Consider the following 14532-nt stretch of genomic DNA (forward strand, 5'->3'; position numbering starts at 1 on the left):
TGAGAAAATCAACAAGATAGATAAACCCTTAGCCAGACTAACGAGAGGACACAGAGAGTGTGTCCAAATTTAAAAAATCAGAAATGAAAAGGGAGACATAACATCAGAATCAGAGGAAATTCAAAAGATCATCAGATCCTACTACAAAAGCCTATATTCAACAAAACTGGAAAATCTGGAGGAAATGGACAATTTCCTAGACAGATACCAGGTACTGAAGTTAAATCAGGAACAGATAAACCAGTTAAACAACCCCATAATTCCTAAAGAAATAGAAGCAGTCATTAAATGTCTCTCAACCAAAAAGAGCCCAGGTCCAGATGGGTTCAGTGCAGAATTCTATCAGACCTTCATAGAAGACCTCATACAGATACTATCCAAACTATTCCACAAAATTGAAACAGATGGAGCGCTACTGGATTCCTTCTATGAAGCCACAATTACTCTTATACCTAAACCACACAAAGACCCAACAAAGAAAGAAAACTTCAGACCAATTTCCCTTAAAAATATTGATGCAAAAATACTCAATAAAATTTTTCCAAACCGAATCCAAGAACACATCAAAACAATCATCCATCATGATCAAGTAGGCTTCATCCCAGGTATGCAGGGATGGTTTAATATACGGAAAACAATAAATGTAATCCCTTATATAAACAAACTGAAAGATAAAAACCACATGATCATTTCATTAGATGGTGTGAAAGCATTTGACAAAATTCCACACCCCTTCATTATAAAAGTCCTGGAAAGAACAGGAATTCAAGGCCCATACATAAGCATAGTAAAAGCTATATACAGGAAACCAATAGCTAACATTAAACTAAATGGAGAGAAATTTGAAGCAATCCCACTAAAATCAGGGACTAGACAAGGCTGCCCACTTTCTCCGTCCTTATTCAATATAGTTCTTGAAGTCCTAGCCAGAGCAATCAGACAGGGAAAGGATATCAAAAAGATACAGATTGGAAAAGAAGAAGTCAAAATATCACTATTTGCAGATGATATGATTGTATATTTAAGTGACCCCAAAAGTTCCACCAGAGAACTACTAAACCTGATAAACACTTTCAGCAAAGTGGCTGGGTATAAAATTAACACAAATAAATCAGTAGCCTTCCTCGACACAAAAAAAGAAACAAACTGAGAGAGAAATTAGCGAAATGACACACTTCATAATAGATCCAAATGATATAAAATACCTTGGTGTGACTTTAACCAAGCAAGTGAAAGATCTGTATGATAAGAACTCCAAGCCTCTGAAGAAAGCAATTGAAGAAGATCTCAGAAGATGGAAAGATCTCCCATGCTCATGGATTGGCAGGATTAATATAGTAAAAATGGCCATTTTACCAAAAGCAATCTACAGATTCAATGCAATCCCCATCAAAATACCAATCCAATTCTTCAGAGTTAGACAGAACAATTTGCAAATTCATCTGGAATAACAAAAAACCCAGGATAGCTAAAACTATCCCAAAAATAAAAGGACTTCTGGGGGAATCACTATCCCTGAACTCAAGCAGTATTACAGAGCAATAGTGATGAAAACTGCATGGTATTGGTACAGAGACAGACAGATAGACCAGTGGAATAGAATTGAAGAACCAGAAATGAACCCAAACTCCTATGGTCACTTGATTTTTGATAAAGGAGCCAAAAACATCCAACGGAAAAAAGATAGCATTTTCAGCAAATGGTGCTGGTTCAACTGGAGGGCAGCATGTAGAAGATTGCAGATCGATCCATTATTATCACCCTGTAGAAAGCTTATGTCCAAGTGGATTAAGGACCTCCACATCAAACCAGATACACTCAAAGTAATAGAAGAAATAGTGGGGAAGAATTTCGAACACATGGGCACTGGAGAAAATTTCCTGTACAAAACACCAATGGCTTGTGCTCTAAGATCAAGAATTGACAAATGGGATCTTATATAGCTACAAAACTTCTGTAAGGCAAAGGACACTGTTGTCAGGACAAAACGGCAACCAACAGATTGGGAAAAGATCTTTATCAATCCTACAATGCCGAATGGCTGAGAAACACCTAAAGAAATGTTCAATATCTTTAGTCATAAGGGAAATGCAAATCAAAACAACCCTGAGATTTCACCTCACACCAGTGAGAATGGCTAAGATCAAAAACTCAGGTGACAGCAGATGCTGATGAGGATGTGGAGAAAGAGGAACACTCCTTCATTGTTGGTGGGATTGCAGACTGGTACAACTCTTCTGGAAATCAGTCTGGAGGTTCCTTAGAAAATTGGACATTGCACTACCTGAGGACTCAGCTATACCTCTCTTGGGCATATACACAAAACATGCTCCAACATACAACAATGACACATGCTCCACTATGTTCATAGCAGCATTATTTATAATAGCCAGAAGCTGGAAAGAACCCAGATGCCCTTCAACAGAGGAATGGATACAGAGAATGTGGTACATCTACACAATGGAGTACTACTCAGCTATCAAACACAATGACTTGATGAAATTCATAGGCAATTGGATGAAACCTCAAAATATCATTCTGAGTGAGGTAACCCAATCACAGAAAAACACACATGGTATGCACTCATTGATAAGTGGATATTACTCCAAATGATCGAATTACCCAAGATGCACAGAACACATGAAACACAAGAAGGATGACCAGTGTGGATGCTTCACTCCTTCTTTAAAAGGGGAACAAGAATACCCTTGGGAGGGAATAGGGAGGCAAAGTTTAGAACAGGGACAGAAGGAACACCCATTCAGAGCCTGCCCCACATGTCGCCCATACATATACAGCCACTCAATTAGATAAGATGGATGAAGCAAAGAAGTGCAGGCTGACAGGAACCGGATGTAAATCTCTCCTGAACGACACAGCCAGAATATGGCAAATACATAGGCGAATGCCAGTAACAAACCACTGAACTGAGAACTGGACCCCCGTTGAAGGAATCAGCGAAAGGACTAAAAGAGCTGAAGAGGCTTCAGACCCCATATGAACAACAATGCCAACCAACCAGAGCTTCCAGTGACTAAGCCACTACCCAAAGACTATACATGGATTGACCCTGGGCTCCAAATTCATAGGTAGCAACGAATAGCCTAGTAGGGGCACCGTGGAAGGGGAGGCCTTTGGCCCTGCCAAGGATGGATCCCCAGTGTATGGAATTGTTGGGGGGAGGGCATTAATGGGGAACAATGGGGAGGGGAACACCTCTATAGAAGGGGAGGGGTTAGGGGGATGTTGGCCTAGAAACCGGGAAAGGGAACATTTGAAATGTAAATAAGAAATACCCAATTTAATAAATATGGAGGGATAAAATGAAAAAGAAAAGAGATACATCTCCTGAGACTTACAATATTTTCTTAATAAACTCGACATCAGCTATGTATGGTTAAGTTGCTAATTCTCAATTGGCTGTTGTTTTACTAAACAAGTATTAGATTACCGCAATTTACTGCTAGAAGTAGCAAGAAATATTTGGTAGAGTTTAGCAAAGCCACAACAGATATGACAAATGTTCACTGAATTACTTTCTTTGTTTGCATATATAACTAACTCTTTGCCAATTATGACAGTTAACAAGGGTTTTCTTCAAAGAAAAAATGGATTTATTCCTCAATTTAAACATATATGCTGGAGTAAATCTCTGAGGGACCTACTCCTGGAGAATAAGTTCTTACTAGAGTTGCTTCTTCTAAAACCATACTATTCTGGCAGATGGCTACACATTGCGTTTTGAATAAAGAATCCAGTGGACCTACCCCACTCCCCATTCATGGAAGCAGCAAAGGAGTCTCATTCTCTTTTTCTATCCTTGCGTGGTGTAAGAAAGAGATTCTGGGAGTGAAGTAGGCTGGTGGTGGAAAAGGATGAGAAATCCTTCACAACTTTACCTCCCTTCTCTGTTGCAAAGGGTAAAAGGTGCTAGTGATAGCTGAGGCATTAAGGAAGCGTTGTGAAGAGAAAAACCACATAGCATGTGAATATAAATCATGTAAATATAGTATGGACCAGTCCTAGCTGTGCTTGCAGGCTCCCCTATCGTAGTAGATTGATGATACCAGATTAGCATGCATTTGCCAATACGTGTGCTATCCAAAGCATTCTAACATACAATGCTGGTCCCTTGGTATAAAATTATACAACTAATGCAGACTGGTTTAAGTTGTTGCTTTTGCTAGAATAAACATTAAAATATTTCATTTAATGCTTCAGTTATATTTCAAGGTGTTCATTGAAACAGAAACCTAAAACAAATTTTATACCACTTGAACAGTTACTGAAGGTATACAAAATATAAAATACAGGCTATGTACTAATCAATTTAATTAAATATTTGAGTAAAAAATTATTAAAGAATAAATAAAAATGCAAATCAGTAGGTACCTTATCTAGGTAAAAATATACTGAAGGTGATATTTTATTTCTTTACATATGCTTTGCAGTGATGGCTCATGGCCCAAATCAAGGTCATTTCTATTTCCCATATAAAATACACAACAGTTAAACAGAAATATTTCAAAATCTGTGGCTCTATCTGGCAACAGGGTATGAAAATGATGACTCAGTGATCTCTTTAGGATGGCACAGAATTCTGTTTGGTTACTTTATACATGGCTGAGGTCACTGCCTGTACCATGTCACTCCAAGTCATCAATATTTGTACTCTTTTATCTATGCTCCCTCAGTAATGTATCTGCAGCTCAGTCTAGATTTATGTGATATGCAAAAAGAGAAAGGTTCATAAATAACAACATAGGAGTAAATAACTACATGGGCTCTTTTGCTTCTCATCTGTGGGAGCCTCCCTTTTGATTGGCACAGGTCTTACCTGCAGCTCTTTTTCTTCTATCTTCCTTTGGAGCACTTGAAGACACTTGGTAAAGTCAGTGTGGTCTTGGTCAGGAGTGGAAATAAGATCACAGCCCTATGTGTGGAAGAAAGAGAATGTTGAAAATTAAGATTTCAGTGCATGATCAAAAGGCAAGCGCTAAAATTAAAGACAGCCTATCATTAGATAAATCCTAGGAGGCCAGCACCACTTGCTCATTAGAATCAGCGTCATTATCTTTGTATCTTTTTTCTTTCACATAAAGGGACACATTAAGAATGAAGTTACAATGATGACATAATTATGTCAATTATTTTCCCTAAGGCAAGTACATATTTTAACATATAATTCATCCTCCAGAGATACTGATGTGATAACATTCAAGTTTGACATAAGAATTTTATACCAGTATGATCAATTTTTCTCACAGTGAAATTAAAATGAAAGTATTTCTTTAAAAACTCTAATTTATTTAAGCAGACTACATCACTTGAGTTACAGGAAATGGAAAAACTAGCATTAATATTGAAGTAGTGATTATATTTTATACTTTAGGTACAGTCTGTCTTGTAAGATTCCTTTAGAGTCTTACTCATGTGAGCAGCAGCAGAAAGAGCTTCCACTGTTCACATATGAATTATCTTTGAGATATAATGGGGTGAAGTTATAACTTCCATGCTTTCTTTATAACATCTCACCATCTGCAAGACACCTAAGCCCATTCGAAAGGACAAAGCCGGGAGAGCACAGCTTGTCATCTCTTGTGAACTTAGATGGTTAAAGAAACTGTGATTTTAAAAAGTCATCTTCTTTCCCAGTGTCATACAGGGGCAAAGGTGTATAAAATCAGACCAGGTGGGAGTCCATACTTCTTAATTCAGAAATGAAAACAATTCTTGGACTCTGACAAGGAGCTGAGTAAGGGAAAGTTAAACATAATCTAGTGAATAAGAGTTGCCATTCAAAGAGTTTTCAAGGATACAAACCACCCATATGGACTCCTAAATTATTCTAAAAACCATCCTCAGTAGATTTAAAGCTTCTTCTTTTACCTCAAGGTCTCTTTAAATATGCCAAGCTCAACCTGTGCTTCATTCATTTATGACTTTCTCACAATGGAGTGACCAGTGAAAAAATTAATTTCTCACTACTCAGAAATATATGATGCTCTAAAAGGCATATATGTCATCTTTACAAGATCAAAGACATAATTCCCCGATCCTAAAAGAATATTGAAATTTAGTATAATCACCAAGCAAGGGCAGGAAGAAGCAACTGATCTAAAGTTAACAGTCTTAAAAAGAAAGACATATGCAAGTCACTTAGGGATATTAAAAGTGACAGATAAGGCTGTCACCAATTTCATGTTATGGAGAGCTCCCTGAGGGTAAGAATTGGTTTCTTTCTATACTATATCCAATTTTGTCACCTATCTTCTAAATAGTAAGTGTTTAATAAATATTTCCATGAATAATAAACGTTTAATAAATATTCCATGCAACACAGAATACATTATATACTAAATATATTAACATACACGAATTTATAGACTTTCATAGAAATGTGTATTGGCAATAGGCTCGGGCAGTGTCTTCTTGTCAAACACCACATTTACTAACTGAGATTTTGACTTTCTTTTTAAAATTGTGACAATGAAACAACTTCATAAAAGAAAATAAAACTAAACAGGCAAATGCAAAGAGCAATAGCTGGTTCACAGATGAGTCTACCCTTCCAGCTATCATCACACAATCAGCAGACAGCCACAGAGACAATGTTAGTTGGGAAGAACAAAATCTAGAACCACTGCAAATCTTTACAGATTAAGAGATCACAATTGCCTTGAGGAGGGGGCATATAGATAGAAACTTTGTAGTCATTCCTACAAAGGGAATTTATAACTTTCTGGAAGCAAAAAGCCTCATAATATTTCTTGAATCAGTTCAATAAGAATGATATGTAAATTAAAAAATGCCATCTCTGCAAGTTGGGAACAGTTAATTACCCAGGGCTAGTAAAGCCATGCATCTTGAAGATAAACCACTTCAATAAACCAGCATAATTCCTAATTACATTCTAAATATTTATCAGTATACATACAGATAAGTGTAGTTCTAACCTCATACCAAAGAAACTTCCCCTTGCAATAGATGGAAACCGTTAGAGACCACAACTGATCAAAATCCAGTGAAGAGATTTCATAGTGCCTAGTACAGACTGATACATACATATGTGTGTGCACACATACAAATACACACACATACATATACCACATACACACACTTCACACATACACATACACCACATACACACACAAAATCAGAACTCCTGTACAGGTTCTGCAAGAAGAGAAGGAGAAAATGTTGTAAGAGTGAGAGGAACACCAAGTTTGTTGTGACATGTGTCTCCTGTCTCTTGGAAATGTCAGCAAAGCTACACCCAACAGTCTCATTAGTATGGCTGCCTTAAGAGGCCCAAACAATGATGACACCAATGGACAAGTTAATGTGGAAAACAGAAAGCTCAAGGGGCCTCATTCTTAGACAAAGAACTATGGGAAATACTGAGAGAAGGAGAAATAATCTTCTCCAGGGAAACCACCCCAAACCAGTTAGTTATCCCATGCCTTGAAGTCGTGTGTGTGTGTGTGTGTTTTATTTGACATGTTTAAGAATATATATGTATGTGTATACACTTATATGTATAAATGTGAGAACAATTATTTTAAAAAGAGAACACAAATTTGAGACAAAGCAAGGCAACTGGGGAGACAAAACTTAGATGATTTGAGCTGCAGCTAAGCTGAAAGCATCCAATCTGTAGTTTAATTTCCAACACATCAGAAAGTCGAATGCAAGCTGCAAATGGAGGGAAATATGAGGATATAAAATAGGGAGGGGGATAATTGGGGGGATTATGGATGTATTTGGAAGTAGATCCAAGAAATGAATGTGACAAATTACATTGTATACTATAAATAATATGAATAATTATGTATAATAATATGAATATAATTATGTATATATACATGTATGTATGGATGCATGTATGTATATCCCCTTACACACATTGACTTAATTGTTTCTTGGGTCCTCTAGTAACAAAGTAAATGTAGTCGAAGAGAATTAGGAGAGAGCAAAGAATAAGATGGTACTTATGTAAGTTAATCCACCAAACCTGCATTTACATTAGACAGGGAAGATACTTACAGAGTCAGAAGCACTAGGGCATTGAACAGTTTCCACTGATTTGATATTTTTCTTTAGTAAAAACTTAAAGCCCTCATGATACCCTATATCCCCAAAGTTAGAAGAAAATGCCATGGTGTTTATCATTGCAAGGCCTTAAGTCTCTAATTAGTATGCAGGATTAGTTTTCTCATAGTAATGCATACATTCTAACTAGAAACACACTGAAAACCCCAGGAGGTTCAAACTACAATGACCTTAAATTGCCTTAAAGTGCTTCAGCTTGGTGAAAACTGCATTGTCATTGAATTTTTGTAGTTTCATAAAAAGAAGGGCCTCTTAAAGCCAGGAAGAATTACTATTTTATGAGCCAGCAGGTGGCTCCAATTTCACACTGCATATACTTGTATTTGATTTTTTTGTCATTTAACAAGGAGATACCTATATAACTTAATTCTACTAACTTCTCTCTGTGAATATGATACTTCCTCAAGCTAGATTGTGATTTCTTATATAATTATATTTCATTAATTGCAGTTCACAGTGAGTTAAAGCGAAAACATCTGGGCTCATGCTACAAGGTTCAGTACATATTGATTCAAGGTTATCCTGATTTTAACCAGAAAGAATCTTTTGAACACATAGAGCCGCAGTTCTGATGTGGACTCTCCTAAAGTCCACAGACACTAGAGGGAGAAGTGAGAAGGAAGCAAGTTAGAGCAGCCACCGTAAGGATTCTGTTCTAATTTCTGTGGTGACAGTAATCTGATTTATCAAGCATCTCTCAACCAAGAAATACAAATGAGAAAATCCCATAAACTTAACTATAAGTAAACATAATTACTGTTTAGAGCTTATTATATGTCTGTAGCCCTGTTAATGTTGTGCAGTCTGGGGAGGGGGAAGGTAATAGCTTACTCCTAACATGCCTAAAATGCATGAAATCCAGTGCTAAACACTGAAAAATAAAATCTACAATTATTATGATTATCATATGAAGAAGAAAGGTCTACTAGATACTAAGAACACAGTCCAGCAGAAATAAAACATGAACACTAGTAGCATAAATTATATTTGATTATGCATGAGAAAGAGAAACATAAAGATGGTCTCCTCATCTTCCTCTTGCCATTCAGAAAAAAAATCATAGAAATGTTTGCTTATGTTTAGTATATGTCTGAAAAAATGTGTTCAGTTCATTCATAAATCACACTTTTCCTTTTGGCAGGTAGTTTGGACATCTGAAATAGTATTTGGGCCTTTGTGCTAAGCCACATTCTCTATAAATTAACTTTATTAAAATCTCTGTATTTGGGGAATAAATATGCCTCCACTAATATCAAAACAGCCCTGGCTGCAGGCTTGGATCTGTTCACTGTGATACGTTTCAAAGCAGTATCACTAGATCAGAAGCCAAGAAAACATTTTGAAAAATTCTTCACAAAAGTAGTTTACATTTCATAGTATATACATATAAGTGGATATTATGATATACCATATTTTTCATTCTTATATAGTTATGTATAATTGATACATTTGAAAATTACCTTAAAGGCCTACGTTACTTAAAATCCTCACCCCCTTCAACAGAGACAAAGACAAAGACAGACACAGAGAAAAACAAACATCCTCAAGCTTAGGAAAGTAACAAATGCTACCCAGCCAGATAATGATACAATACATGAAATTTGAAAATATTATCATAAAACACATCCAAAACAATGAAGAATGAAGATAACCAAAGGGACTTTTTGATGCAAGATGGCTGAACTTGTCCTTCCTCAGATTTAAAGTAATTCAGACCCAAATGTAGCAAACTCAAACACTGGAAGCCTAGCTACACCAGGGCAGTGGTAGCCATCTGCATAGCACAGAACTATCTTCTAGGAACCTAACTGAAAATTAGGAACGTGCACTGGGCCGCTGCAAGATGAAGAGCTTAGAAGAACTGGGGAGAGAAAGTAATACAAAGGGGTGAACATTTGGAAACTGAACCACAGATAAGAATTAGAGTTAGAAAAATGATCGGACTGTGGGGTGGGTGACTTCTTAAATGAAAAAATACAAATTCTATTCAAAATTAATAATTAAGAAACAACTTAATGTGGAAAGAAAAATTCCACACGCTAGGAGACACTTTCTACCTACAAAGTGTTTACGGACCCAACCGCCTGGTCAGGTGGGCACTCCTGAGGCTGCAGAGCGGAAGAGACCACCAACACTGCTCACCCCTGCCCACATCCCTGGCCCAAGAGGAAACTGTATAAGGCCTCTGGGCTCCCGTGGGGGAGGGCCCAGGAGCGGCAGGACCCCTGCCAGAGACACCCCCGGACCCTGAAGGAAACAGACCGGATAAACAGTTCTCAGCACCCAAATCCCGTGGGAGGGAGAGCTAAACCTTCAGAGAGGCAGACAAGCCTGGGAAACCAGAAGAGACTGCTCCCTGCACACACATCTCGGACGCCAGAGGAAAAAGCCAAAGACCATCTGGAACCCTGGTGCTCTGAAGCTCCCGGAAGGGGCGGCACAGGTCTTCCTGGTTGCTGCCGCTGCAGAGAGCCCCTGGGCAGCACCCCACGAGCGAACCTGAGCCTCGGGACCACAGGTAAGACCAAATTTTCTGCTGCAAGAAAGCTGCCTGGTGAGCTTGGGACACACGGAAGCAGAATTTCTCTAGGACCGGGCACGTTCTGTGTTTACCGGAAGTCCCACACCAGCGGATCCCGGCCCGCAGCAGCTCTCTGCTCCCAGACCCGGTGAGAGAGAACCCAACCGCCTGGTCAGGTGGGCACTCCTGAGGCTGCAGAGCAGAAGAGACCACCAACTCTGCTCACCCCTGCCCACATCCCTGGCCCAAGAGGAAACTGTATAAGGCCTCTGGGCTCCCGTGGGGGAGGGCCCAGGAGCGGCAGGACCCCTGCCAGAGACACCCCCGGACCCTGAAGGAAACAGACCGGATAAACAGTTCTCTGCACCCAAATCCCGTGGGAGGGAGAGCTAAACCTTCAGAGAGGCAGACAAGCCTGGGAAACCAGAAGAGACTGCTCCCTGCACACACATCTCGGACGCCAGAGGAAAAAGCCAAAGACCATCATGAACCCTGGTGCACTGAAGCTCCCGGAAGAGGCGGCACAGGTCTTCCTGGTTGCTGCCGCTGCAGAGAGCCCCTGGGCAGCACCCCACGAGCGAACCTGAGCCTCGGAACCACAGGTAAGACCAAATTTTCTGCTGCAAGAAAGCTGCCTGGTGAACTCAAGACACAGGCCCACAGGAACAGCTGAAGACCTGTAGAGAGGAAAAACTACACGCCCAAAAGCAGAACACTCTGTCCCCAGAACTGACTGAAAGAGAGGAAAACAGGTCTATAGCACTCCTGACACACAGGCTTATAGGACAGTCTAGCCACTGTCAGAAATAGCAGAACAAAGTAACACTAGAGATAATCTGATGGCGAGAGGCAAGCGCAGGAACCCAAGCAACAGAAACCAAGACTACATGCCATCATCGGAGCCCAATTCTCCCACCAAAACAAACATGGAATATCCAAACACACCAGAAAAGCAAGATCTAGTTTCAAAATCATATTTGATCATGATGCTGGAGGACTTCAAGAAAGACATGAACACACTTAGGGAAACACAGGAAAACATTAATAAACAAGTAGAAGCCTACAGAGAGGAATCGCAAAAATCCCTGAAAGAATTCCAGGAAAACACAATCAAACAGTTGAAGGAATTAAAAATGGAAATAGAAGCAATCAAGAAAGAACACATGGAAACAACCCTGGATATAGAAAACCAAAAGAAGAGACAAGGAGCTGTAGATACAAGCTTCACCAACAGAATACAAGAGATGGAAGAGAGAATCTCAGGAGCAGAAGATTCCATAGAAATCATTGACTCAACTGTCAAAGATAATGTAAAGCGGAAAAAGCTACTGGTCCAAAACATACAGGAAATCCAGGACTCAATGAGAAGATCAAACCTAAGGATAATAGGTATAGAAGAGAGTGAAGACTCCCAGCTCAAAGGACCAGTAAATATCTTCAACAAAATCATAGAAGAAAACTTCCCTAACCTAAAAAAAGAGATACCCACAGGCATACAAGAAGCCTACAGAACTCCAAATAGATTGGACCAGAAAAGAAACACCTCCCGTCACATAATTGTCAAAACACCAAACGCACAAAATAAAGAAAGAATATTAAAAGCAGTAAGGGAAAAAGGTCAAGTAACATATAAAGGGAGACCTATCAGAATCACACCAGACTTCTCGCCAGAAACTATGAAGGCCAGAAGATCCTGGACTGATGTCATACAGACCCTAAGAGAACACAAATGCCAGCCCAGGTTACTGTATCCTGCAAAACTCTCAATTAACATTGATGGAGAGACCAAGATATTCCATGACAAAACCAAATTTACACAATATGTTTCTACAAATCCAGCACTACAAAGGATAATAAATGGTAAAGCCCAACATAAGGAGGCAAGCTATACCCTAGAAGAAGCAAGAAACTAATCGTCTTGGCAACAAAACAAAGAGAATGAAAGCACACAAACATAACCTCACATCCAAATATGAATATAACGGGAAGCAATAATCACTATTCCTTAATATCTCTCAATATCAATGGCCTCAACTCCCCAATAAAAAGACATAGATTAACAAACTGGATACGCAACAAGGACCCTGCATTCTGCTGCCTACAGGAAACACACCTCAGAGACAAAGACAGACACTACCTCAGAGTGAAAGACTGGAAAACAACTTTCCAAGCAAATGGTCAGAAGAAGCAAGCTGGAGTAGCCATTCTAATATCAAATAAAATCAATTTCCAACTAAAAGTCATCAAAAAAGATAAGGAAGGACACTTCATATTCATCAAAGGAAAAATCAACCAAGATGAACTCTCAATCCTAAATATCTATGCCACAAATAAAAGGGCACCTACATACGTAAAAGAAACCTTACTAAAGCTCAAAACACACATTGCATCTCACACAATAATAGTGGGAGATTTCAACACCCCACTCTCATCAATGGACAGATCATGGAAACAGAAATTAAACAGAGACGTAGACAGACTAAGAGAAGTCATGAGCCAAATGGACTTAACGGATATTTATAGAACATTCTATCCTAAAGCAAAAGGATATACCTTCTTCTCAGCTCCTCATGGTACTTTCTCCAAAATTGACCATATAATTGGTCAAAAAACGGGCCTTAACAGGTACAGAAAGATAGAAATAATCCCATGCGTGCTATCGGACCACCACGGCCTAAAACTGGTCTTCAATAACAATAAGGGAAGAATGCCCACATATACGTGGAAATTGAACAATGCTCTACTCAATGATAACCTGCTCAAGGAAGAAATAAAGAAAGAAATTAAAAACTTTTTAGAATTTAATGAAAATGAAGATACAACATACTCAAACTTATGGGACACAATGAAAGCTGTGCTAAGAGGAAAACTCATAGCGCTGAGTGCCTGCAGAAAGAAACAGGAAAGAGCGTATGTCAGCAGCTTGACAGCACACCTAAAAGCTCTAGAACAAAAAGAAGCAAATACACCCAGGAGGAGTAGAAGGCAGGAAATAATCAAACTCAGAGCTGAAATCAACCAAGTAGAAACAAAAAGGACCATAGAAAGAATCAACAGAACCAAAAGTTGGTTCTTTGAGAAAATCAACAAGATAGATAAACCCTTAGCCAGACTAACGAGAGGACACAGAGAGTGTGTACAAATTAACAAAATCAGAAATGAAAAGGGAGACATAACTACAGATTCGGAGGAAATTCAAAAAATCATCAGATCTTACTATAAAAACCTATATTCAACAAAATTTGAAAATCTTCAGGAAATGGACAATTTCCTAGACAGATACCAGGTATCGAAGTTAAATCAGGAACAGATAAACCAGTTAAACAACCCCATAACTCCTAAGGAAATAGAAGCAGTCATTAAAGGTCTCCCAACCAAAAAGAGCCCAGGTCCAGACGGGTTTAGTGCAGAATTCTATCAAACCTTCATAGAAGACCTCATACCAATATTATCCAAACTATTCCACAAAATTGAAACAGATGGAGCCCTACCGAATTCCTTCTACGAAGCCACAATTACTCTTATACCTAAACCACACAAAGACACAACAAAGAAAGAGAACTTCAGACCAATTTCCCTTATGAATATCGACGCAAAAATACTCAATAAAATTCTGGCAAACCGAATTCAAGAGCACATCAAAACAATCATCCACCATGATCAAGTAGGCTTCATCCCAGGCATGCAGGGATGGTTTAATATACGGAAAACCATCAACGTGATCCATTATATAAACAAACTGAAAGAACAGAACCACATGATCATTTCATTAGATGCTGAGAAAGCATTTGACAAAATTCAACACCCCTTCATGATAAAAGTCCTGGAAAGAATAGGAATTCAAGGCCCATACCTAAACATAGTAAAAGCCATATACAGCAAACCAGTTGCTAACATTA

General features: G+C 38.8%; 1 protein-coding gene across 2 annotated transcripts in view; it reads right to left on the reverse strand.

Moving 5' to 3' along the window:
* Positions 1-14532, reverse strand: part of Tpk1 (thiamin pyrophosphokinase 1) — a 378286-nt gene that overhangs the window by 163934 nt on the left and 199820 nt on the right. For both annotated transcript variants that reach the window (NM_001134994.1, XM_087659205.1), the window contains 1 exon segment: positions 4838-4933. In NM_001134994.1, coding sequence (NP_001128466.1) covers positions 4838-4933 — 96 coding nt within the window.

The sequence above is a fragment of the Rattus norvegicus genome, chromosome 4 (assembly GCF_021556685.1).
Source record: "Rattus norvegicus strain SHRSP/BbbUtx chromosome 4, alternate assembly SHRSP_T2T, whole genome shotgun sequence".
Lineage (NCBI taxonomy): Eukaryota > Metazoa > Chordata > Mammalia > Rodentia > Muridae > Rattus > Rattus norvegicus.